The sequence below is a fragment of the Phodopus roborovskii genome, unplaced genomic scaffold (assembly GCF_943737965.1).
Source record: "Phodopus roborovskii unplaced genomic scaffold, PHOROB, whole genome shotgun sequence".
NCBI classification, from domain to species: Eukaryota; Metazoa; Chordata; class Mammalia; order Rodentia; family Cricetidae; genus Phodopus; species Phodopus roborovskii.
The window spans coordinates 12,306,171-12,334,023 of record NW_026126558.1 but is presented as its reverse complement, the minus strand read 5'-3'; the positions used below and the strand labels follow the sequence as shown (position 1 = coordinate 12,334,023).

The following is a 27,853-nucleotide window of genomic DNA, read 5'->3' as shown; positions in this document are numbered from 1 at the left end:
GGCATCTTAAAGGAGTCCTTCTGTTCTGCATGAGTACACCAGCCCACTGACAAGGCACATGTCTGAGTTTCACTGACTCAGTGTCTCCAGAGGGGGCCCTGAGGTTGTCACCATTTCCCAATCCCTCAACCTCACTTTGGGATTCCTTAGTTTACTCAATCAGGGAAGTAAGAAGTGAAAAGCCCCATATTCTAGCCACATTTCTACTCCAGCTTCATTATGGCCAATGTCTTCATCCCCATCTGACCCTAAAATCTCTCTCTTGACTTTGTCATCAAAACTCTAGAGAGCATGGACTGTCACTATTAGGACCCCAACAGGTCAAGGGGATGGGCAACGGTTGAGCAGAAAAGACCCTCAGCTTTAATAGATCCAAGCTACAAAGACTAGAGCAGTTCCAGAGAGATGCTACTCTCATCTGAGAGGCCAGTCGTGAAAAGCTGTAAGAATGTACCATGAAGTAGGGGTTTCCTGTTTAGGTTCTCTCCCGTGGTGACTCAGCTACAAGTCCTTTATTCTAGTGACCTGGCACTGACTTTATTAAGCCTAAGATTGAGCAATACCTTACTAGAAGTTGACAGAGGTGTTCTGTTCACAGCCCTTACCCGGCAGACATTGCTAATCACCTACAAAGAGGAAAGGCTCTAAGGATGCTCTGATGAAGGATGGGATGGACCTGGTCTAAGAAGAGAGTACAGAAAGATGGGGGCATTCTGAATGCTGATGCCTTACTTCGGAACTTAAAACAACTACGACAGTGAACACAAACCATGGCTCAAAACAACAGAAATTTATTCTGTAGTGTCCTGGAGACAGGAAGTCCAAATTACAGGTGCTGGTCCTCTCTGGAGCACTGAGGCATGAGCTTCCCAGGCCTCTCATCTGTTGAGTATGTAAGTCTTCTTGGGTGCTCCGTGGCTAGCAGCTGCCTCACTCCAGTCTCGCATCTCTATGTCACACCCCTTCTTTCTGTTTTCATGCCTAAGCCCCAAACCATCACCTTTTTCAATCTCAGGACATTTAGAGGGCATTATAACCTAGGATCTCAAGACTCTGAACTCCATTACATTAAGGTTCTTTTTCCAAATTAATTTACCTTCATAGGCTGAGTAGATTAGGAAGTGCCTGTATCTTTTAGGGACAAGAGGTCTAAGTGCTAATTAGCTATGCCTGCACAAAGGAGAAGCCTGGGCCTATCTTAAAAGGTTTTCCTAGGCTGGAAATCCCACAAGCACCTTCACTGAGATTATTTAACCAGATGCAGACTGTGAGCAAGGCTTTCTAAGTTCACAGGTATAGTCTTTGGTCCCTGGGTGTGCTCTGGTGGTCCCATTCATGGAGACAAAACCACTCCAGTGGCTTTGCTGATCCCTCAACTCATGCAAAGTCAGTAAATGAGAAGATACAGCCAAAATCAAGCAAAGCACAAACAGCCAGGGCACAGTCAGGGCTGGACTGCACCCTGGAAATGGGGAGTGACATCAACACCTTGACTCCTTCTCAGGAGCTGGGTCCAGGCTTCTTAGTCCCTTCCTAGGGAGGATTCTGCATGGGAAAACACATGGGTATTCCTGAGCAACACTTCACTCAAAGCTGGACCTGGAATTCTCACAAGGCCACGTCTTCATGTTACCTCCTGCATCCTCCCAAGCACCTAGTGACCACATGGGAATCCTTCTCTGCTATATTCAACCACAGGGCAGTGACACTCGAGGCCCTGAAGAATCCCCAGCTTAAAGCCTGAAGTCCAAGACCCCACATCTAGCAAATGTTCCCGGTCTTAAGACCAAGGGCTGTGTCTCAGCTGTGGGTCCTCTGTTTCCTTAAGCAAGGCACAGCAAGTTCTTTCCCAGAGTGGCTCACTGAGTGACAGCTGTCAAGCAGCTGAGCGACCTGGCTGGAGAGTTCCTTCATTTGCTTTTGTTATAAATAATTGGGAGGGAATAGGCAAACAGCTCAATAGCTAACACGTTAGGTTTGCAAGCATGAGGAAGGACCTGAGCTTGATCCTCAGAAACCATGTGTTGAAGAAGGGCTTGCTGGCATGCACTTGTAATCCAAGAGCTGGGAGGTGGTAACAAGCACCCTGGGGCTCACTGGCCAGCCAGTTTAGCCTGCTTGCCAAGTATCCCAGGCTAGTCAAAGACCCTGTCTTAAACAACAAGGTGGACATTACCTAAAGAATAACATCTGGGGTTGACCTCTGGCCTCCCCATGTGTGCACATGCATCCACACGTATACACTGCACCTGCACACATATTCACATGCACACACACATAAAATAAACAACATATACATCGGATGGGGAAATAATTATCCCCATTAAGACACCCCACAGACTTTGAGAGGCAATATTCCCATCCACAATGCACAACAGCCCCCAAGTTCTCCATCTTCTTCCCATACTTGAGTCATACCAAGTCCAGGACACAGGAATGTCTATACCACCAAAGACTCCACTACTACACAGGAGGCAGGAAAAGAAAGCACCACAGGCATTGCCAATGCATATCTTAATGAGAAAACAAAAACAAACAAACAAAAAAAGCGGGTGGGGGTAGGTAGTGGAATGCAGCCCAGAGAGAAAAGCATGCCATTGGGGCCACAGACAAAATGCAGGCTTCCAAGCTTAGGTTCACAGTTCAAAGATGGAAACAGAGCTAAACGAGAGAGCATTTGTCTAGCATGTGCATGGCCCTGGGTTTGATCCCTAGCATTGAAAAAGAATCTAATTTCATATAAATCAAAAATAATTTTAAGATATAGGTATGTCCTGGTGTCTTAAATGTTGCCAGGGATGTACTTACACTAAAAATAAAATCCCACATTGTTTGAAATTTAAGTTTAACTGAGCAGCCTGTACTTTCATTTGCTAAATTTGGTTATCATTGGCAGGAAACCAAAGTGTACATTCAAAGAGAAGCTGGACTCACCTGATGGCTTCTGCAATCCGAGTGCTTTCCTTTCTCCGGTCACTGGACAGCCGGCCAATCAGGTAGGAATAGTCCAGGCCACTGCAGAACACACTGCCCACTGCACTGAGCAGCAGTAGCTTGCTGTCATCTGTGGCCGCATTGCACAGTGCTCGCCGGACTTCTTTCATGATCTGCAGGCAGAGGAGAGTTTGCAGAGCTCTGAATATCTGCAAGCACAGGCCTGACCCAGGAAAGAATCTTGACAGAACCAAAGCCTTCCAGCACCACCCACAGTGCTAGCAGAAGGGATCAACTTGGAGGACCTGAGGTCACTGGTCCAGACCTGGGAGCCTGGCGTGAACTTGGCCAGTCTCTAGAAACCTGTGCAGACCTACTTCTGGTATTTTCTGGCTGAAGCCCTCACAAAGTGTGGGGAAATTGTCCTGTGTACAGCTTTGATGAGCTACATAAGCCCCTAAATGGTTAAGTTCAGTTTTTTTCTCTTGTTTTATCTCCCTGACCCTGGTTGTAGGTAGCCAGTGGTAAGCAAGCTTTAGTATTAGAACATGACCAAGCTCATGGTTAGCCATGTATTATCCACAAGATTGGAGATTTGTTGGTCTTAACATCTATAATTATTTCCAGGTAAGGAATAAATGACAAGCCCCCTGAAAGTATAGTAAAATCTGGATTAAGAACATCTTGTTCTCCTCATCATGCAACGATAGGGGAAATTTCACTTGTTTGCCCCAGCTAGACTGTTGTTTGAACAATGATCAGAATGTTGTCTTTCTTAGCCCATGCTGTAATATTGATACTATCACATTGCTTAGTATAGATATTCAAAAGTGACCTGCTGCAAGTCAGTAACCCTCACAGCTTTTGCCTCCAACCTTAAAACAAAACTACTCTGCTCCCATGCCTAGAAGCCTCACTGAAGGTAAGAGTGTCTCAAAGCATCTTGGCTCTGACATCTAAACCTCCCGTGAAACAGTCATTTGGCTGAGGGGCATCGAGGAAGCTTTTCAGTGCACAGGAGAGAGCAGACCCTCCCCTTTCCCAGGCTACTGAGGTTGCCACAGAACCAGGGGCTGCAGCTCAAGTCCTGCCACACACACTGGGCAAAGAAGCAAAAGCAGCACACAGGACCTCAAAAGCTGGCACTGGATGAGACCACACCTGTGCCCTCCACACTGACTCATTCCAGTCACATCCCTGTCGTGAGTATGATACATGCTCCCTACAAACCTTTCCCAGAAGCCTGGGCAATCACAATGACCCACAGCAGTGTGGCCAGGCTGCAAAATGCAGGCTTCCTGGTCAGGAAACTTGCACTATAATCTAGTGCTAACTAGTGTAGCCCTTCTTCAGCCTCTCTCCACCACACGTCCTCTACATCATAGCCAGAACAAGCAGCTTGAACTATAGGTAAATTCTCCCATGAGAACTTAAAACCCCAACACAAAGTTCTGAGGTGTAATACCACATGAAAGAGAAACCTTCAAATTAAAAAAAAAAGGGGGGGAGGACTGTAGAGATGGCTCAGTAGTTAAAATGGCACACTGTTCCTGCAAAGGACCCAAGCTGTCTTCCTGAGGCTGTGGTAGGAGGCTCATAACTGCTTAATACCCAGCTCCAGGAGTATGGCTTCTGAGGGTACTGCACTCATGTGCATAAAACCACACCTAGATGCATGCACACACGTGTGTGTGTGTGTGTGTGTGTGTGCATGCGTGCGTGCATGTAAATAAAAAGCAGTATCTTTTAAAAATTAATGAATTGATTGATATGGAAATTGGATACAAGCTAGTGATAACCCTGGAGCATTTCATAAACATGAGCACAGAAGCGTTTTGGAGAGAGACTGAAACCTAAGCCACAATGAGGAGTGTGCAGGAAAACAACCCCCTCTGTCTGCAGATGAGTACACAACAAAATAACAAAGCATTTGAGAAATATGAACTGACACTCACATGGAAGGGACACAACAACTTCAAGTAACATTGATCTAAGAGACTGTAACAGTTTAAAACAGGTTTAAAATAGTCAAGCAAGGGGAAAGGGGCCCGGTAAAAATGACAACTAACAGAGAATGAAATGAAAGGGTTCAAGGGAAGAAGATATATCACACGGACAACAAAGTCATGAGTTGCTGCCTAGATTAACATTGGACTAAACAGAGCTGGAGAGAGAATAAGCAAACCGGAAGATCTGAAGAAATCTCCCTGAGCCCAAATCAGAGAAACAGATAGAAAAAACAAATAAGAGGGTAACACTAAGTGTAAGCCATGAAGGTTAAAATGGGCACTGAAGGAGCCACCTTCAAATGTCACGGAGAACAGGTAGAGCCGTGTCTGAGGCAGAGGCTGAGAATGTATATTGGTGGACTGTACTCTGACCTGAACATGGCAAAGAGAAAATATTTCCTGAATGTTCCCTAGCTCCTGGCCCCACTCTCCACCTTCCAAGTCAGCAATGGCCTGCCTCTCTCTGACACTGACTCCTCTGTCTTCCTCTTCTTCACTAAGGACCCTGTGATGACACCAACACCATGGAGACCTTTCGTCTCTTCATCACAAAGTCAGCTGAGAAGCAACCTTCATTCCTCAGAAACCTTAACGCCCATACATGTAACATAACATCGTCTTAGGTTTAGATTAAGATGGCAGCATCTTGGGAATGGTTTAAGTCTGCTAATATATGCCTGAATTCTGGACACCATAAAAAGCCAAGAAAAAGGAAAGACAAATCTTTAAGTATCCAGGGGCAAGGGAAAGCTTATCTCAAAGGTGAACCCTTGACCAGAGGACAGTTCTAAAGAACTCTAGCAAACACTAGCGGAAGGTAATAGAATATAGTGTCAAATGTGCTGAGAGAAACATCTATAGGACCAATTCTTCACCAATCTAACTGGTCATTCAAAGGCAAGGGTAAAGCATGGGTAATCTCCACACACAAGAGTTTATCACTCCAAGACTTTCAAAGAATATAACTACAAAGCACGGACTTCAAGCAGAGGAAATATGCATTCAGAAAGAAAAACGTATAGATAAACTAGAAGAAGGTCAAATGAGACAGACAGATGCACAGCAGACAGAATGAAAAGGAGACAGGCTTTGAGGGAAGTCTGAAATGGCCAGACAGTGACAAGCAGGGCATGGTAGACACGTGCATGGCTGGCCTGTTCCTGTGTGTCCCTGTTAGCTTTAGCTGTCAACTTGGCCCAGTCATCTGAGAGGAGAGACTCAATTGGGTGAACTGTCTACATCGGCTGCGGGCATGTTTGGTGGGGAACTGTCATGATGCAGGAGGGCACAGCCCACTGTGGGTGGCACCATTCCTAAGGTAATTAGTTCTGATTGTTTAAGCACGCTAGCCAAAAATGAGCCAGAGAGCAAGGCAGAACTCAGCTTTCTTCCGTGGTTTCTGCTTTCTGGATCCTGTCTTGAGTTCCAGCTTTTATTTCTCTCAATGACGGACCAGGAAGTGTAAGATGAAATAAGCCCTTTTTTCCCCACTAAACTGTTTTTAGTTTAAGTGTTTTGTCAGGAGAGCAGAAAGTGAGCTTCAAACACTGTGGATGGGGGTGGGGGAGCTGGATAAAACAAGCACGGGCGAAAGCAGAGGCTGGAGGCAGGCACCGGGCCCCTCTCTGAGCAGGAAAATGGACAAGCTTTGAACTGTGAAGCCTTGCTTGCCGGCTCGTTCTAGAGGGCCTTGTTCCCACTCCTGTGCTGACAAGAATATCACTATGCACCTTCTAATCTCAGAACTGAGTCAATGCCTCTAGTCACGAATGGATTTTTCACTTATATTGTCAATCTACCCAAAGACACTTGTACAGCCAGGAGAAGAAATTCAATTGTCACCATGAAAGGGTCCCTTCCAGTCTGTTCAATAACAAGCAAGGTGGCCTTGCTAGTGACCCTGAGCAACTCTGGTTTCATCTTAGCAACAGCAAGAGCCTACATAGCCAGCCCTGGGTACTAACCACTCTTGAGCACCTCCATGTGCTGTCTCTAATCCCATAAGGAAGGCGTGGTACCTTCTCTGTAAACAGGTGCACAGGTAGAATAATTTCCCCTGGTAACAGAAATGGGGGTGGGATTGGAACCAAGGTTGCTAGACTCCTAAATCTACATTCCCCTTCTAACCCCTCTTGGGTTCAGTGGAATCTTTCTTTAGGGACTACCATACCCAGGACGCCAGATCACCCAACTTGTCAAGCCACTGAAATCAGTGGATCCATAACTCATTCTTGTAACTGACTGCTGTGGATCAGGGATGCAGGCCATCACAAACCAAGCCCATGGCTCGGTAGGTAGGGTCCCCAGGTACCTCAGATCAGTGGAGCTTTGTGTGGCATCCGGGATGAGTGGGCACCCATTACCACACAAAGCTGTTCCATAGAGGCAGAAAGAACTGAGAGGTGTTACCTTGATTCAATTTATGGAAGGAAATTATGTACTTTTTGAAAAGCTTTTAAAAGGCTGCAGGAAGAATCAGCCTCATGTGGATGTGTCATAATGAGTTTAAAGTCACACGGGTTCCAAGTGTATGTGTCTATGAGGAATTGCTCATCAGGAGCCCACATTCTAGATCCTACAGAGAGACCCTGGGTGCTTCTGCTAAAGGTAGGTGAGGATGATCCCAAAAAACTCTATGCTTACAAAAGGGGCAACAGCAACCAACTCATCTACTTCATGAACCCCAAAGGCACTTGCCAGCTCTACTCTCACAAACTGTCAGTCATTCTGGGCTGTCAGACCCATAACCCTATAAAAGAGCCACTGGCTATGTAAATCATAAAAGACATGGGGTCACAAGTTCAAGGACATGGCACCCCCACCACCACTTCATGGGCATTCCTGAGGGTGTCAGATGCATCAGGGGATCCCCGGCCATCCTGTCAATGCCAGCCTGGAAGAGCAGTTCCTCTAGAGCAGTGGTTCTTGACCTATGGGTTGAGATCCCTCTGGGGGGATGAATGACCCTTTCACTGGGGTTGCCTAAGACCATCTGAAAACACAGATATTTACATTGTGATTCATAACAGTAGCAAAATTATGAAGTATCAGTGAAAATAATCTATAGTTGAGGGCCACCACAGCATGAAGAACTGTATTAAAGGGTCACAGCACAGAGAGACTGAGAACCACTTCTCTAGAGAGTGCCTACACCCAGATGTGTTGCAAACTCTCCACGCTTCCATAGATATTATGGACAAGTGAGTACTGGGTGAAGAAGGCCAGAAGAAGGGGGTGTGAAATCACCTGTCTCCCCCAAAGTTCCTTACCTCAGGGGTCAATGCATTGTTATCTGAAGTCTGGCTGGACAGAAGAATGTGTGTGAAGCCCTCTTCTTTCCGTACCACGATGTCACGGAACCGACAGTTGCTTTCATTCTGGCGGACACTGTACCTGAGCCTCTTGTCAAAGACATAGTCCTTCTCTGTCTCCAGCTTCCTCTTCACAGGGCTGTGTAGGTTCAGGCCTCCATTGGTCAGAGCAGGGCCTTCCAAAATCAGAAAAGCTATGTGAGAGACTGGCCTGCATTATAAACCCAAACCAACTAGAGAAAGCCCAAATTTCCAGTGGAAAAAAGCCAGGGTGCCCAGGGCACCATGTGCTCTGCTTAGAGGGGGCTTAAAGAGTTCAGGACATAAATTACATGTCTTCAAATTCAGAAAATAATCTGGGGACTTTTAGCAAGGGCCTGATCCCATTGTGGAACGCATCTGCTTAAACCAGGATTCTTCACAACCAAGAACCTTCTGACCACTGAGGAGGCAGTCCTGCCCATTGGTGGACACACATGACTGACAGAGAATCTTTATGAAAAAGCGCTACTAGCCACTGGCCTGGATCCAACTGGTACAGAGCTGCACCATGAGTAAGCACAATGCTCCAACACTACAGGTGAATTACCCCATCCAATGTGAAAGCCAGAAGTAGGGCTTGGAGTGCCCAATGCCTAACTCCAGATAGTGAGGCCCAACATGCAGGGCCCTCATTCCCACCTCTCCTCTGTCAAATGATTAACTTTGTATCTTGTATATTAGTATTCACAAATGACCACAGAGTACCTTCAATAAGAAGATACTGTTTTAACTTGCTTTCTATTACTTTGATAAAGACACCATGTCCAAAGCAATTTGGGGAGGCAAGCGTGTATTTTGGTTTATAGCTCTGGTCATATTCTATTAATGTGGATACAAAAATTCTTTGACAAGGGTCAGGCATGACGGCACATGCCATTAATTCCTGCACTTAGAAAACAAAGACCAGCCAGAACGACATAGTGAGACCCTATTTTAAAATAAACAAAGGCTTTGATGAAACACTAGTTAATCACTTCCTACAATACAGACAGAATTCTATGCTCTGAACAGGTGAGGGGAGCTGGTTCAATATCTAAAAACCAGTTGGTGTAGTCAAGCACACAGGGAGTGTAAAGATGAAAAAAAATATTCATCAACACATAAAAACCATCTGACAAAAATGTCACAGAGGACTGCATGCTCCTCAACAACACATCTAACATTTACACCATTCCTTATTGAGAAAAACTCCCTCTTAACACCCAAAGTCACCCAAAGTCTTTCTCCTACTCAACTTGATCCTAGAAGACCTAGCTAGTGTATGAAGACAAGAAAATGCAATTAAATTATAGGCATTGAGAGGGAAGAGAGCGGCTGGAGAGTTGGTTCAGTAGTTAAGAGTACTGACTGCTCTTCCAGAAGCCCCAGGTTCAATTCCAGCAACCACATGGCAGTTCATAACTGTCTGTAGCTCCAATTCCAATGGATGGATCCAACACCTTCACATACATACAAGCAGGCAAAATGCCAACACACATAAAATAAAAATAAATAAGCCACTTAAAAAGAGAGATGGAATAGACTGTTTACAGATGGCAGGGTTGTTCACACATAAAGCACCAAATAACTGAGGGCCAAAGAAATCAACCATTCCAGGAATTAATCAGCAAATTCAGCAAGGTTTCAAGATGCAAGATTAATACACCTATTATTCACTGTCCAACCTACCAACACTGAACAAATGGAATTTGACATTTAAAAAACCAGCATGAAAAATATGAACTACATTCAGCTCTAATAAAAATATGTATGGGATCAGCATATAGGAAACTACAAAACTCTAATGAAAGACATTGAAGGATTTCTAACCAAAAACAGAGTATTGTTGCTTCAATGAGAAACATCCTCCATAGCTCATGTGTTTGAACATTTGGTCCCCAGTTGGTGGCACTGTTTGGGTAGGTAGAAGTATTAGGATATGGGGCCTTCTGGAGGTCGTATACCACTAAGGGTGGGCTTGGAGCAGTTTATAACCTCACACCACTTTGAGTTGGCTACCTTGGCCACTTATAATGATGACATGTGATCAGGCAGCTGCCTGCTCCTGTGCCTGTAGCCATGCCTTCTTTACCAACTCCTCCCTCTGGAACCTTAGGCCAAAATAAATGCTTCTTTCTGTAACCTGGCTTTGGTCATGGAATTACATTCGAGGGACAAAAAAATAATTAATACAAATATGCCCTGTTCAAGAATCAGACCATTTAACATATGTAAGATGTCAACTCTTCCCAACTGATCTATGAGTTCAATGCAATCCCAGTTAAAATCCCAGCAAGCTATTTTATACCCAGTGTCAAACTAACTCTGAACTCGTGTTTAGGAAGGCAAAATATGTAGAACAGCCAGAAACAATGCTTCAAGATAAGAAGAGTTGGTTCTTTCCCAGACTCAAACCTTAATAAAAAAAAAAAAAGCCACAGTATTCAATGTACAGACATAGACCACTGACTGGGTCCCAACAGAGAACATATAAACCGATGCTGGCATATACAGTGTCAGGACAATTCAGTGGGGGTAAATACATCCTTTCCCAACAAGTGCCACTGAAACAAATAGAGACCATTGGCAGCAGAAGAAAAAAAGTGAGCATGGACACACCACATTTGTCATGACTAGCTGTCAACTTGATATACAGCTATAGTCAGCTGTGAAGAGGGGATCTCAGCTGAAGATTGCCCAGAACAGATTGGCCTGTGGCCAAGACTAAAAGACATTTTCCTGGTTGATAATTGATATAGAAGTCCCAGTCCACTGTGGGCAGTTCCATCCGTAGGCAGATGGGACTTGGCTGTATAAGAAAGCTAGTTAGGTGAGCCAGTAAGTGGTTGCTCACCAGAGTTTCTACTTCACATTTCTACCCTGACATTCCTCAACAACAGGCTGTAACCAGTGAGATGAAATATAAACCTTTTCTCGAAGTTCCTCCCAGTTGTGATGTTTTTTGTGTTTATCACAGCAAGAGAAACCAAACTAGGACATCTTACACACACACACACACACACAGAGAGAGAGAGAGAGAGAGAGAGAGAGAGAGACACACACACATACACACACACGCACGCACGCACACATAGACAAATGCAATTTCTTTCATAATGGATCACAGACCTAAATACAAAATGGCAATATATCTAAAAGGCAATCAGATAAACCTCTAGGGACCCTGGTCTTGACAATAAATTTCTATATTCAGCATAAAAAAATGGGCAAGCTGAACATTGTAAAAATTAGAAACTTCTGTTCCCTGAAGGGCATCATGGAGAGAATTGAGAGACAAGCTACACTCTGCATGAAAACGGTTTGCCAAATATATATCTGAGAGATTTTGTATTCAAAATACACAGAGCTTCAGTAAGAAAACAAACAACCCAACTTAAAGGTGGGCAGGAGATCTAAAGAGCCAAAGAACGCCTTTTCACTGAGGAGGGGAAATCCAGGAGACATCAGGACACACAGGGTGGATCTGTTAACTTACAACGCAGCAACGAGACCGAGGGCTCCCTGGTGAAGGCTGAGGTGGCTGGTGAAGAGCAGGTGTGCATGGCCATGCTCACTGTGGTCACTGAGACAGAGGGACAGCTGGTGAGGACCAGGTGTGCACAGTCGAGCTCCCTGCTGACAGCCACACACAGCTGCACAGCACTATGGAAGAAGGCTTGGACTTGTCTTTCTTCTCTAAACAAATCTATTTTTCTTAAACCATCTTTATTCTTGAGAATGCCATACACAAATGTGATGAAATGCGGTCATATCTATCATCTATTCCACCCCTCCATCTCCTCCCACATCCCTGCAATATTCTCCCTCCCAACTTGCCTCCCTTTTAAAGTTGTTTTTGCATATAATGTGCTCTGGTAGGCCGCACCCCCACTGCCTACCATCTAATTGCTCACCTATATTCCCTGCCGCCTTTTCCTTCTGTGTGGTTTTCACATGCCCACGGAGTCCACTCAGGACTGCCAGAATGTACAGCTAGAGCGAGCATGGGGATGCTACCAATAGCTTCACCCTCCAAAGAGAAGAATTTCATGGTGGCCTGAAGACATCTCTGCTGTCTCTTGTGTTCTCACAGGTGATGCTAAAAAAAAAAAAAAAAAATGGCAAGCTGCACTCACTACACTAATTCTCTTAACAGGGAATGTGAGGAGGGAAATGTGATTTTAACACTGGTCCCAAACACAGAGGAGCTTGTCCCAGGACATCTAATGAATTCAAACATTGCTTTAGTGGGACACAATAACTATCCAGTCCACTTTCTGCCAACTGTGAGCTAATCAAACCTTCTCAAAACCCAGCCATAAAGGAACAATCTTTCTGCTAGCCTGGAACACTCGATGGGGCTGGTATCAACAATTTAACTTAAGACCCAATTGACATGTATACCCTTGACAAATATATGCTATGCGTAAGATATAACATGAGATCAGACTGAAGCTGTGTCCTGGGCAATGCAAGGGTGTGAGCAAGGGACCAAGGCCTTGAGAAAGTAACAAGACGTGTATGAGAGAAGAAACCAATATTGAAGTTGTAACTTCAGCTCAGGCGTCTGTGGTTGCCACTTGGGGAAGAATTACTACCAGAGCCCTTCAGCATGGGGTTGTGAGTTGCTGTTCTCTTCCTATTTCTGGGGAACACGGTTTGTTACAGCCCTCTGGTGTCAGGTGGTGGCAGACTGACCTCTGCAGACATGGCAAGCTTGAGTTGCCTTAAGTTTCATGCGGGTCAGACCTGGATCCTAGACTTCCCTAGAGGATGATTTCACTCTGTCTGTTGCCACTGTGGATTTTCCCAGCATGCCAAGAAATAGAAAATAATATGCTATATCCTGAGTGTGTTCAAAGGAATAATAAGTTCATGAAAGAATTAACTGTCACGGGAGAAACACTATAGAAGACTATAATATGTTACCCACCATATGCCACCTGAGACAATGTCAAGGTCTTATCCTATCTGAAGGCAATTGAGAAGAAGCAAAGAGCAACTTTCTGCATTTTCTATAATGACTTAAAAAAGTAAAACCAAGACACATCAATCTCCAGAAGTCCTTCCTCCTGCCTTTACTGGGACAAACACTGGAACCTCTACAGACATCTGCTAAGAGCATACTGAATCCTGTCTTTAGTGTCTCCCGATGCCTTGAGTTGAACCTGTTAAATACTTAGCTATCTAGGGAATGGTTTGGCTGTAATGGAACTTTTTCTTTTCTTTTCTTTCTTTCTTTCTTTCTTTCTTTTTTTTTTTTTTTTTTTTTTTTTTACTATTTGTTTTCATAGATTTGATGAGCAGCTCCAGGGTGGCAAAGCAGACAGAGCTCCCATATATGCTTTCTTCCTCATCTCTTCTATGAAACCCTATTGTGATACAAAAAGAGCGATGGAGAAGGAGGAAGAGAAGGAAAAAGAGCAGCAGGAATGGGAAGAGGGGAGAGGACAGGGAAGGACAAGACAGTAGATTATGGAAAGGGAGAAGAGGGCAAGGGAGGGGAGGAGAAAGGAGAACCAGAATTCTCCCTCTCCTGGAAGCTAGCACCTGCCAATAGCTCCTTAACACCCAACAATAGCTCCTTCAATTAAGGAGAGGTCCCTGGAGAGCATCTCCCTCGTCTATCATCTTTTCTTAAAAAGCTAAACATAACATACAAGGAATAACCATGTCTAGGTATTTATAAGCCAAGTCTATCTGGAAATCTTCCAGCTGCAAATAATACGCAAAGAACAAAACACTGTGGGTTTTTCCCCCCAAACACCTGCAAAAGCAACCACTATGTCCTTTCACAAGCAAATGGATAAACACAATGACATTCACAGAAGGGAATATTATTCAGTCATAAAGATAAATCATCTGCTGTTCTCATTTTATTTCTGTTGCTGTGACAAATAACCCTGACCAAAAGCAACTTAGAGAAGAAAGGGTTTATTTGGCTTACAATTCCCGGCTATGGTTCATTATTATGGAGAAGACAAGGCAGGAACTTAAAGCATCATAGCCATGGTCAAGAGCAGCAAGAGAACATATGCAGGGATCCTTATTTGCTTGTCTTTCTACTCTTACACAGTTCAGGTGCCAAACCCAGGAAGTGGTGCTGCCCACAGGTGCTAAGGTCATCCTCCATCAGTTAACAATCAAGACAACCCCCAACAAACACGGACCAGCCTGAGCTAGACAATCCCCTAAATGCTACTGAGCCACATGAGTGGATTTCAAACTCATGACACCCAATGAAAGGATCTACTGTGAGCAACTGGCGTGTCACTTGATTCCAATTAAATGACATTCCAGAGGCGAGGAAGTGATAACGGTAGTAAAAAGACCAGTGGTTGCTGGGGGGGGGGGGTCTGAACAGAAGGGAGGTTGCAAAGGTGAAGACTAGACTGGCTTTCAACTGACTGGGTCTGGGACTACAATGGAGGGTGGAAGACATTAAGCCCCTGTGTAAACCAAAAGGTCTTCACAGCACAGAGAAGCTTAAATATGCAAACGTGGGAGTCTCCTTTAGAGGTCCTGGGATCCCAGGATGAAATGCAGAATGTCAGAGTGTATCTAAAGGTATTAAATATGGAAGAAATCACCTCCCTGAAGGTGGAGGAGACCCCAGCAACTTCAGAAATGTGAGGAACCTGATAATGGAAGGACAAAGAAAACACAGGCTGTATACTCTCAGAAACAGCTGGTTCCCACCCAGCGAAGGCCCAGGAAATCTGCTGATGCTGTACACACACAACTAGAACTCTGACTTGGCAATGGGGTGGCAGGTGGGAGGGGCAGGAAAGGGAATATACAGACTAGCAAAACAGAGAAACTAGCATCACCCAAGTGTGATAGCTCAGATTTGAAGACATCACCAGCAAACACTGATGCTGCCTACAGAAAAGTCTGTGCCCAGGCTGCACACATAGATTAATGTAAATGTGTGTTTCTTTCCATGTCGCTGGAGGAAGCAGTAATTAATGACATCCTAAGAGCAAGGAACATCCCTGGAGCCCACATCTTGATTTCCAAGAACCCTGGGGCTGACTCTAGCACTGTAGCAAGAATCACCCAAGATAAGCTTACAGGGCCAGAATGGGAAGAAGTGCAAAAATAAAACAATCCCAACAGTGATAGGGCTTGTCTAGAGGAGTCAGCAACCAAATGTAAATTTCCCATGACGGAAGCTGCCACAGTATGAGCAACAAATAGTCTGGAATTATAACAAAAAACAATGATAACCATCTAAGAGCAGATATGGGTGTAAATAAATGACAGAAGGAATAGATAAATGGATGACCCCCCCCATGCAGTGTAAATGCTTCAGCATGCTGGGGCTGCAGAGGGGGCACAGTGGATAAGGTCAATGGTTGCTCTTGTGAAGAACAAGTTCCCAGCACCCACATGGTGTCTCATCACTGCTTGCAGCTCCAGTTACATGGGATCTGACACCTTCTGCTGACCTCCACTGCACTGTACTCACATGCACATACTTGTGCACATACCTACGCACATACACACACACACACACACACGCATGCACGCACGCACACACACACACACACACACACACACACACACGCACATATACACACACAATTAAAAGAAGAATGCCTATAAAAATAGTCTGCCATGGACCTTAGGAAAGAACCTACTGCCACTTTGGAAGAGCAGAATAATTCCTTACTACATTCTCAATCTTATCCTTTGTCTCAGTTGGGGTTTCTATTGCTGTGAAGAGACAGCAGACCACAGCAACTCTTACAAGGAAACATGCAATTGGAACTGGCTTACAGTTCAGAGCTTTAGTTAGTTCATTGTCATCATGGTGGGAAGCATGGCAGAATGCAGGCGGACATGATGCTGGAGAAGGGGCTGAGAGTTCTTCATCTGGATCATCAGACAGCAGGAAGAGAGAATGAGACTGGGCCTGGCTTGCGCTTCTGAAGCCTCAAAGCCTACCCCCTGTGACACAATCCCTCCAACAAGACCACACCTCTAATAATGCCACTCCCTGTGAGTCCGTGGGTACCATTTTTATTCAAACCACCCCATGTTTATACCCACAGGTAAGTATCTTCCATCCTCATCACAGAAGCCTCCCTTTATAGCAAATTGAGACCATCACAGAAAAACAAACAGGGCACAATGGAGACATCAAGGGACCATGAGGAGCCTGGATCCAGTGATTATACCTACATCATAGTTCTTGCATCTAAGGTTCAAGGAACAGCTCAGAAGAGGGGGAAGGAAGAGTCAGAATACAAGGAAGACTGCTGTAAAACAGTCTGCCCTAGAAATGGCTATATAAACAAGACTGGAACAATGGTAATACCAATGGAGGGGTTTGAGGGAAGGTAGCTAGAAGGAGATGGAGGAATAAAGGAAGGGGAGAAGTGATACAATTTTATTTCAGAAAAAAGTAAATAAGTACTTCAACCTCAAGGAAATGGAACATAACTTAATTTCTTAGATGTGAAGTATGCATAGTGACTTCTTTTGTGGGGGCAAAATCAGTGTGGCAAAGAGAGGGAAGCTACAACCATACAATGGTTAAGCCCAACAATAAGCCTCAGCAATAAGCCTCAGGTAGTCGACAGCAGCAGGGGTATGTCAAACCCACAGTATAGCTCTTTAGTACGGTATGATGAGATGGGCATCTGCCCTCTCAGATCTACCCCCAAAACTTACATCTCCAATGTGGCCATGAGAAATTCATCAAACAAATCACAGTGGAGAATATCTTGCCCCTCTAACCTCAGAAGAGTCTGTGAGACTGCCACAGCCAAGAGACACATGATGACTAAATAAACATAGTATTCTAGTTGAGACTCTGGGATGACACAAGGCAAAATGAAGGAAACCTAAGTAAAGTATGGGCTTTAGTTCCACAATATTATGATAGTAAGATGTGAATAGGTGAAACTTAGTGGACATGTAAGGACTGCCTATGTTAGTGTTCCAATTTTCTTGTAATTCTGAAGCTATATTCAATGTGAAGCTTATCTTAAAGAGCCTGTGTTAGTCTTGAGAGATGGCCCAACGGTTTAGAACATACACTGTTCTTGTAGAACATCTGGAATCACTTGTCAGCACCTGTGTCAGGCAGCTCACAATTGCCTGTACCTCTGGCTCCAGGGAATCTGGTGCCCTCTTTTGGACCCCATGAGCACCTGCACTCACACATGCACATACTCACATACTCAGATATACACACCTGCATGCAATATAAAATAAAAAATCATCACAGCCAAGCTCAGCACTAAACTTTTCTGGCAATAATGGCACTGAATCTTGACTCTCTAATGACAGCAAGACAGGCTCGGCAACCTACCTAATGTAACACAGGTCATGTCCCACAGAGGACTTTTTCATCAGCACCCAGAGCTCCAAGTTCATCTCTGGATGGTATCAGGCTTTCCATCTGACCCCAGCGAAAAGGCTTAGAAGCAACATAGCTCTGACCCTTCGTCCATAAGTTTTGGAATCTCAAGCTGGAAGCCAAGGGCAGGAACCAAGAAATGTTCTTCTGTGTCCCCAGGAGATAGGCTTTAGGCACTGGGGATACTGCAGGTATCAGCACTGCCAGGCACGGTGCCCATGTTATCCCACAGCTTCTGTTAAGGCGCCTCATTTGATAATTATCTATTACTCAAAGCAACCCAGCATTGTCAGATATCAAGATGCAGCTCCTGACACCCAGCATGATCACTTAATGAAATTCAGAAAGTATACACAAGTATTTAATTAAAAGGCTGGTGCTGAGAGAGCTATTTCTCCCCTGAAGACTTGACAACTGAGATGGTGACACTTTCTGCAGAAAGTGCCCATTCATCGTGCACCAGGATAGTAACAAAGGGTTCAGATATGGATGCTGCATCCAGTGGACTCCAGCTCCCACCCAGAGATAAGGCAGATACTGGGAGTGGGAGTGTGCCCACACATCTAGAACAGCAAGGGCTGGATGGCACATTCCTATTTCCTAGGACCCCATGGCCCTGTTCTGAGCAGTTCTAACAGATTCCACAGGACTAGGGGTCCATCTTCCAGATAAAGTGTGTAACTTGTCAGATGCTGCATGGATTTTACATAATAGAAGCATGACTGGAGTCATCTCTCTCTTTCATTTTATTTCATTCAACCCTTCTGAATCTAAGGATTGGCAAACCATTCAAGGAGGTTACAGGGTTCCAAAACCTGCTTTGGGGCTACAATGGGGGGCAATGAAAAGCTAACACGATAACTAATACCTGTAGTGACTGCAGGACTATGGATAAGTACAGGAAACAATGCCCACTCCATTTACTGAATAGAGAGAACCTTCATCACACTAGCTTCCTTCTAGCTGGTCCCAACAAGCCCCTCTTTTGAAGTACAAGTTTTCCCTGCAAAATGGGAATAGAGACCTTAGCCTCAGGGTCACCAGTCAGGGAGGGAGTAAGGCTCCCTCCCTACGTCATGAAGGCCAAAGGATAGTAACAAAAAAAGATATGTTGTGTTATGAGAACTCTGAGCTAGTTGGGAGCAAATACAAAATGTTTGGAGAGATTGGGGAGTCATAGGAAAAGCAAAGAAAAATAAAATATAACCTCCCCTGCCCAAATAAGCCAGTACACCAAAATTCAAGGAGTTTAGGATGGAAATGTGAATTATGCCAAACAAAACCATCATCCCAAGACAATCTGACATGAACTTTAAGAGAGTACTATTTCAAAGACTCTGAGGGAGAGGTACAAGAAAAACTACGTTTAAAATAATTCAGAAAACTTCAGACAAAAGCAGAAGAAATAAGGACAGTGTGATAAGCAGAATAATGAGCTAATTAAAAAGCAAATGTTAAATATTTGTGTATCACAAATAAAGGATTAATACCTCCAAGGTGTAAAGAGCTTTGAAACACTGAGGATAAAGAAAATAAAACAGCCCCTGGAACAAAATGAATAAACGACACACACAATCTACAAATATTACATCAGAGTAGCTTTTAAGTAGAAGACTTCAACTTCACTCTGAAGAATAATACAAATTAAAATTCATAAGAGGGAAGTGAAAATTAAAACTGCATCGAAATATCATTCACTTTTGTCCCCCTTAGCCTGGTGAAAACTCACCACATGGATCGTATACTCCGCAGCAGAGCATGATGGGAGATGTGGCTTCTCTCCATTGTGGGGAGGGAATAAAGGAGGGATGACCATTATGAAAAGGAATTCTGTGCTCTCTGATAAAACTGGTTCTGTACCCACCCTCAATTCTACTTCTAGGACTCTGCCTTGGAACTGTACCTTCAATGGCACAGAACACACACGTGTAAGGTTGTTCTTTATGGAAGTATTTATTCTTGGAAATTAAAAAAATAAACTCCCTAAACAACACATAAGCCAGTGGAATAATGGGAAGGGCATTCACATGATGGAATATCACAGTGTCATACAGCTGTGAAAGAGAAACTCTCTGTCTGTCTGTGTGTCTGTGTCTGAGTCTCTGTTTCTCTGACTAACTGATACCCATAGTGGGAGACGCTAAAGCACAACTACATGATAAATTATCATGCTGCAGCTATAGGAGATTACAGTCTGTATAAACATATAAAGAGATTGTTTTTTTTAAAAGCCTCAATTGAACAAAAGGAAGGCTAAAAAGTTAATTTTAGTATGAGAAAGACTGGGGAAAAATAGGTAAATCTGGCACACCCCCTACTGGGGAGCAGCCAGCAATTGATGGTGGCTGGGGAGGGAGAGTCATTTGTATGAGAATAGTCACACTGGCATTTTCCATGCTCTAGTAGATGGCCCCACATTCATGTACATGGGATGAGAAGCACTGACTTGGATCAGTAGGTTATCAGAAAAAGAAGAAGATGTGAAATTGGGGCACATGGGAATATGAGGGGAGTTAGGAATAGAGGGGTAGACGTAACCATATTTCATTATATACCTGCATGAAAATCTCAAAAATAAAGTCATGACTAAAAGTAAACTGATAAATTTGATCGTCTCTGTAAAAAGATACACAGGAAGTATAAACCAGAGAACAAAAGAATCAGCTACCCATGCACAGTTGGCAGGAAAGGGGGATGGCAAGGAGCGGTGATTCTCCCAGTTCTTTTGTTTAACTTTTTGATGTGTGTTAAAGCACAATAGGATACAAAATAAAATCTACCAAACAATAAGACAAATAAACTAAATGAAAATAGAAAGAAATGAGCTTCGTGGTATTTCAAATGAGTCACATAACCATCTGAAAGAGGAATTCAAGAACAAGCAAAACTGGGTTTGCACCCAACACTGAGACTCTGTCTCCTTCAGCACATCCTTGCTTCCTTGTGGGTTTGCTTTGCATAGTGATCAGAATGGATTGCCCCTTAGAATTACTGAATGAAGAGTGCAGGCTGAGAAAAAAAAAAGACAATGTAAGATAATGTGGAGGAAGAGAAGCAGGGGCAGGCCGCTCTGGGATGGAGGCAGATGAGGAAGAACACAACTAAGCGAGAATGATACTGGAGGACTCTGCACAAAACAACTTTTAAAATGAGTATGCGCTCGGAGGGTGGAAAGATGGCTCAGAGTTTAAGTGCACTTGTATTTGCAGAGGCCTTGGGTTCAGTTGCCAGCGTCCACATGGCAGTGAGAAACTGTCCATAGCTTCAGTTTTAGGTACTCTGATGCCCTCTTCTGACCTCTGAGGGTACTTAGCAGGCATGTGGTACCCACATCCATACACACAAAACAAATAAAACCATAACTTCTAAAGTTTGCTTTAAAAAGATTACACGTTCTTCCTAATTCTAGCAGTTGCAAGGGCTTAAAGCAAGTGAAATCAAAACACATCAGTGAGCATGCATAGCTATGTCTGACAAGCTGGTTCCTAAGTAATAATCCCAACTAAGATATATCCAGGGTGTCTGGAGAGATGGATGTTTCTGAAGCTTGACCAGATGAGATAAATAAATATAAATAGATTAGAAAAACCTTACCAAACCAGGTAGGAGTGGAGTATTAAAAAATTACTAAGTAAATATCCAGGCAAATATCAAAAGGTATAAGAGGATGTTTGAAGGAACTTCAAATTTGGCACAATGTGAACACCAAACTAATCCTCACCACAAAATATGAAGAATCTGTAAGTGATAAGGGCGATGACTGACAGAAGGAGGGTGGTACAGAGAAGATACATTTGAATGCACACATGTGCACAGAAAGAAAGTAACCATGTCATGGAAGTTGTGATGCTAAAAACAGTCCTTAGTATTTTCTCTAGCTTTGAAATAGCCTCAAAATAAAGTTAAACATACTTTTAAACATAACAATCCTACAGATAATAAGAAATTAAAACTTTATACAAGGAATGACTCTATGAAAGGAATAGTCCTAAAAATCCTATTATCTAGAAAAAGATCTTACTTTTAGAAAGCACTCTGAGTGTCAAGAAGAATAAACAGACCAGAATGAGAAACTAAAGAATGTAATGGGCAATGAAAAGTTCTTAAAACATAGCTTACTAAAAATAACATTGTCAAGGTGGACTAATAAACCAATAGAAGCAATAACAGAAGGTTGAAAGAAATTATCTGCTATTATCAAAATGCTTAAGATTATATACCAATCTGAAATTTTTATACCCAGTTAAAATAGCACTTAAAGTACTAAGTACAGAACATTTTCAGATAGCCCCCACGCTAAGAGAGACTGCCTGAGATAGACTCTATAACAAGTATTCAGAAAGGCTTAGAAAAAGTCAAAAAGTCTGTTGAAAAGATGATATGGGAATAAAAGAAAATAAGATAAAAATGTTTCCATTAAATGTAATTATTGGCCATAAAAGTAAATTTTTGTGTTTAACGACATTGCGTATACAAAGCAGTAACAAAATGTAGTAAGGATAAATTCCATAACAATTTTAAAGATAAGTAGAGGTGCTTTGCTATACTAAGTCATAGTGGAGAAAATGTTGTAGTAAAGATCATGCACTAAATACAATTCAGAGCTACTTTCCAAATCAGTCCCAGGAGTAGGAATTACAGTTGAAATTTTATCCATGCAACAAAAAAAATTATTCATTGGGAGATAATAATGGGAGAGGGAGCATATAATATTATTTTGAAATTAAGTGCAAAATAAAGTAAGAAACCCAGTATAGAAACAATTACACTAATCTGTGAACAGATTAACTTATATTAAGATAGAGATCATCAGATGTGATAAAAGAACAATGGAATATGGTCTACTGAATATTCTCCAAGGAAAGACTTGGAAAAGACAAAAAAGGGAATCTCAGCTTAGCTCCTAAAAGGGAATGTGTGATGCTCAAAGGCTAGAGAACGTTAAAAGAAGCCAGGTCCTGCTGCTGTCAATTTGCAGGTAACACTCATTTTAAAAAAAGTATTCAGAAACTTGGCATATGACAGACAAGGGGATATCTCTCACAGGTCTAGGGACAAGCTGTCAGGGAGGATAGAAGGTAACGGTTGAGGGTATTGGCAGGGGGGAAAAGGATGTAACAAGTTAGGAATGGGCCACAGAGAGCTTACATGCAACATCAATTCTCAGGAATGGGGCCACCCCTGGCACAGCTCAGGAACTGGGTTCAAGTGCTCCAACAAGATCCTGCCCAGCTCCAGGTACAAAGGAGTACAAACATCCCTTGGAGAGGGAAGACATCACTCTGGACTGGGAGGACATCCCTCTGGACTGGGAGAAAGACCCGTTTAAACATCACTGAGAGAGTCTACTTCCAAGAGATGCTTTTATAAAATACATAAAAAGCAACTAAATAGAGAAAGATTATTTCATATTACAATTCCAGGTTATAGTCCATCATTGTAAGGAAGTAAAAGCCACAATCATAAACAGAGAGACATGAATGCATGTGTCCTCACTTGCTTCCTGTGCTCAACTAGGTTTCTCTACTCTACATAGTTCAGGCCACCTGCCTAGGGAATGGTACTACCCAAAGTGGGCTGGGTCTTTCTGTATTAGTGTTAATTAAGCTAATTAAGATAATCACTGGCAGACATACCCACTAGCCAATATAGATAATCCCTCATTGAAGCCCACTTCTCAGGTAATTATAGGTTTTGTCTGATTGACAAAACTATTACACCAAATTCATACCATTACAAGGTGTCAAACATCAAGATTCCCGAATGGAAGACAGACATATGTCAAGGCTTTGAAACTTGTCCTGGATGCTCCTGCTTGGGTGGGCTCTAAAGAATATGCTATTTTTCTGCCCTTATTACTCGGGCTTCGTTCTATATGTTCTATCACATTGTTACTCCTCTCCACTGTGGGATCTCTGGGGACAAACCAGACATTGACTGTAATGCTAAGTGCAGGGCCTAGAAGACACCACACATTCAGCAGTGCTCACCATGTTCATGACTGAGCAAGCCAGCAAGTCCAGAAAACCAACTCAAGCAATTCTCCAACTATCACCATGGGCCAAATTCATAAAGCAACATTATTCCTGATGGCTACATACCACATCTGCCTCACTCACGGATCACAAATCTCAATCTCATGAAACACAAGTCTAATTCCCAAACGTTGAAATGGAAATGTATTCTCCACCATCAGGTAGATTCCTCACCCTGTTCACTCACTTCTACTTAAGCTACATCTGGCTCTCTGCTCCTACAAGCCAAGTGAGATCTCACCTCTCTTAGATATCTGAAGGGAGTGAAAGGTGTGGTATGGGTGCTATTCATTTTCCTTCCCTCATGAAGATGATAGTAGCACATTGTGGGGCTTCAGCCAATGCAACATAGAACGAAGCCAGGAAGAGGGAGAGGAACAGATTTGTTCCCACCCCAGGTGGGATGCATGCCTCTCTCAGGTAGAATACATGCCTCCCTTGGGTGGATGCATGCCTTCCTCAGGTGGGATGCATGCCTTCCTCGTGCTCTTGTTAGAGGTCTCGTTTTACGAACTCCATAGAAACAACCCCTTCTTCTCCTAGCAATTTATCCACCCTGCTTTTACAGCTTCTATTACATTGTCCTCCATCTATTCAGCACTTACATGGTAAGAACTTACAGTATGCCTGGCACCTGGAGTGCATTGATAGATGGGAGCATATGAGAAACTGACCTCTGGAGCCTGCAGTTGGATTCAGCTCTGACCAACAAGGCACCTTGCAATGATGGAACTACCCAAGCGGCTCGATGTAATAGGCAGCTGCTGGACAGCAGTTCATTGAAAAAATTAAATTATTTAATTCTAATTAATTGAAACTAAACAGAAGACACCTGTGTCTCATAGGAGTAACACCAAGGGATAATCATCATGTACACTGACCATATCTTGACATAGCTTTGAATGTCTGACTGCCCACTTGCCCCCACCATGTGATGTCCTAAAGGTAAGAGCTGACATAGTTTAAGCCATGTTTTCAGAACCAGCAGAGCCAAGAAGAGAGAAGAGCACAGATGTTTGTCTGATAAACTAATGTTGGAGTACAATGGAGGGCCCGTGGAAGTTCAAGGAGATGGCTAATTGGCAAAGTGCTTGCCTAGCATGCATGAGGGCTTGGGTTTAGATCCACAGCCCCCACTTAAAAATATGGGCATGGTGGTGCATAGATCTGGGAGAGGAGAATCCCTGGGGCATGCTGGCCTGCCAGTCTGGCCAAGTTGGCGAGTTCCAGGATCAGTGAGAGGTCTTGTCTCAAAAAAAAAAAAAAAAGAGAATGACTGAGGAAATCTGTGGTGTTGACTACTGGTCTCTATGTGCATGCACACCCATACATGCGCATACAAAGGGACAGAGAACACAGGAGCATGAGTATGAGACTGGAACCATTTGTGATGTGTCTCCTATGCCACATATAAAGATGCCAGCACTAGAGGAGAAAGCACCAGCTCAAGAGCAGCGTGTGGCGATGAACTAGGGCAGAGGGAAATGGAGAAGATACAGTTTGAAAAGAAAGAGACCCATGTGGTCCCACCGCTCACCAAGACCACCAAACCGAAGATGGAGGTGGCCAGAGATTTCCAGCTGCAGTTCTTAGTAAGATCAAGTGCAAGTTGCAGGGGAGAGTATTTCCAGGTATGTGGTTGACCCTCAGGAGACCTGCTGTGTACTGTGGCTGTGCTGAGGTGTTGTGGAAGAGAACAGTAGAATAAAGTCAAAGGGTCCAGATCTTGTTCTGAAAACACATCAGGACACAAAGCAGGCTTAGTGGCTTCTTCAGTAGGATAGGGGCCATCGGGTCATTGAAGAAGGCTGGGGAGAGAAGGGGAATGGAGAAGAGAGGAGGGGAAGAAGGGAGGATCTGGGACTGGAAACCCCCTTTGATGGCTCCACCCACCATGTCACAGGAGCTCTGGATGCAGGGCTGGAGAGTTCTGTGTGCACCCACAGCCCTGCACTTGCACCATCTCACTGATGTTCACAGCTCCTAACGGTTCCCATGTGCAGTCTCTCTGACCTCAGCATCTGAGGAACTACAGCGCTCAAATCCACAGGCATATTAAAAACCTCTTGTGACGCCAACCAGCATCTGACATACCAGAACTATGCCTGGATAAATATACAGTGGATTTTGAGGAAATTGAGGCTCAAGATTATTTAGAATTGCCAGGAGTGATGATCATATACATTGTGCAATGTTTACTGTCAGATGTCTAAACACTTTAACCAGCCAGCAAAGCATGAATTTAAAATGCAAACACCCTGATTGAAAAGCCTGATATCATAGTACGGTGTGGTGGGTGCAGACATTAGAGGGATTTTCCAGCTCCTCCCCTCCCCTCTGTAAAGGAACTGCATCTGCAGGTCAGATTTTTCTCCCATATCAGACCCCCAAGACAATACTGTCTCAATAAGCATCACTGTACCAGAAGCCGGACCCATGATAAAATATTTCCTAAAGTGTTCAATGTTTATTACGGCCCCTTTGAAACTCATAGGATTCCCCTGCCCCAATGCTCTATTAAAAACAGTACACAGGCTGTTCTCTAGTCTTACCTTCCACTCCTGCCCCTTAAGTGACCTAATTCTCAGGACTATTAGAGCTTCTTAGACGAGATGCATTTCCCTGACCCTCAGACATTGCTTCAGTTGTCCCCTTGGTCAGGAATGCCTTTTCTGTCCATATGCACTGGCCTGTCCCCCTGTGTTGTAAATAGGGAGAACAATGGGTACTCCCTGAGCATCTGCTGGGATCAGAACAGGGAATGGCTCTCAGGCTGGGTTCAGTAGCACTAGCTCTCTGGACATGCAGAGTTGCTGTTTCTTTATTGTTTGCTTTCTTTCCTGAACTTGGAACACTTTGTCTTATCCATCACCATAATCTCAGAAGGAGCCACATAGCAACCAGCTACACAGTGCTTGTCCCAGAGCAGTCACTTAAAGAATGTCCAGGGAAGAAGAATTAAGTGGAATTTATTAGTGATGTTCAAGGTTGATGTTACTTACATTCTATAAATATTAATAAAACAGCATTTCCACCATCCAGTGCCATCTTCCCTCTGCTCTTTACCTATCAGAGCTCCAGGAAACCTTCAAAGCCCAGGTCAACCGCCATATTCACTTGGAAGCCATTCCTATACCCCCTCTTCCCAAGCACTTGCAGCTGCATGGGTTCACTCCTCCACACAGCACACCAGTGCTCAGTGAACAATAGGACTGGCTTCTCTTCTACCATCTCCACACGGTGTCTCTGGTGGAAGCTAGGCCAGCAGCAGGGACATTTACCCGAACTCCAAGAGCTCAGCTCAGCCCTCTACCTGTCTGTGCACAGAAACAGAAGACAGAATAAACGAGGCGCGAGGTAAAGTAATCTCCCAGTGCTTTATAGAACAGAAGGACAGAGGGAAAACTTGTAGACAGGACCCCAAGTGCAATGGCATTGCCACCATGGTGGCAGGAGAAGCCGGAAGGGGTGTGCAAGGCTGATTTTCTACAGGGAAGTCATAAAAGTATCAGACACCCTCTACACACAAGGAGTGTTTCTGATCTCTCCATGCTCATTGACATTAATAGAGCGAAGTTAATAGTCTGTGCTAACAGGCATTTGGGGTAGGGCAAGAAGCACAGTTGTCCCTGAAGCATGACAGGCCATCTAGCAAATGGGAGGGAGAAGAGCATCAGCAGGTACTGTTGAGGTGTCAGGTCCCATTCCTTCATTTTCCCAGGCAGGACTTTAACAACAACAACAACAACAACAACAACAAACAAAAAAACAAAACAACAACAACAACAACAACAAAAACCTAGAGGCTGGGAATATGGCCCAGTGAGTAGAGTATGCATCTAGCATGTTCAAATACTTGAGTTTGCTCCCTGGCTCTACATAAACAAGGTGTGGTATGGTACATCTGCCATCTCAGCACTTGAGAAGTGGAGGCAGAAGGATCAGGATTCTAAGGTCATCTTCAACTCCATAGTAAGTCTGAGACCAGGCTGGGATACCTTAGACTATGTCTCAAACAGAGAATGGGTGGAGGAGCTGGGGGAGGAGGAGGAAGAGGAAGACAATGATGATGAAGAATGGTTGACTAAAGGAAAGAGCCTGTTTCCCATCTTATGGTCCCTGTGTTCCAAGCTCCCACTTGAGTTTCCCAGTTTCTACCTCTTGCTGTCTCCA

At 43.8% G+C, this 27,853-nt stretch overlaps 1 protein-coding gene across 1 annotated transcript in view; it reads right to left on the bottom strand.

The window, feature by feature from the left end:
- Positions 1 to 27,853, bottom strand: part of Cdyl2 (chromodomain Y like 2) — a 184,017-nt gene that overhangs the window by 13,690 nt on the left and 142,474 nt on the right. The window contains exons 3-4 of the mRNA XM_051201521.1: positions 8,213 to 8,430; positions 2,935 to 3,107 (exon numbers count right to left, since the gene is read on the bottom strand). Of these exons, the coding sequence (XP_051057478.1) occupies positions 2,935 to 3,107; positions 8,213 to 8,430 (391 nt within the window). The remainder of the gene's footprint in view (positions 1 to 2,934; positions 3,108 to 8,212; positions 8,431 to 27,853) is intronic.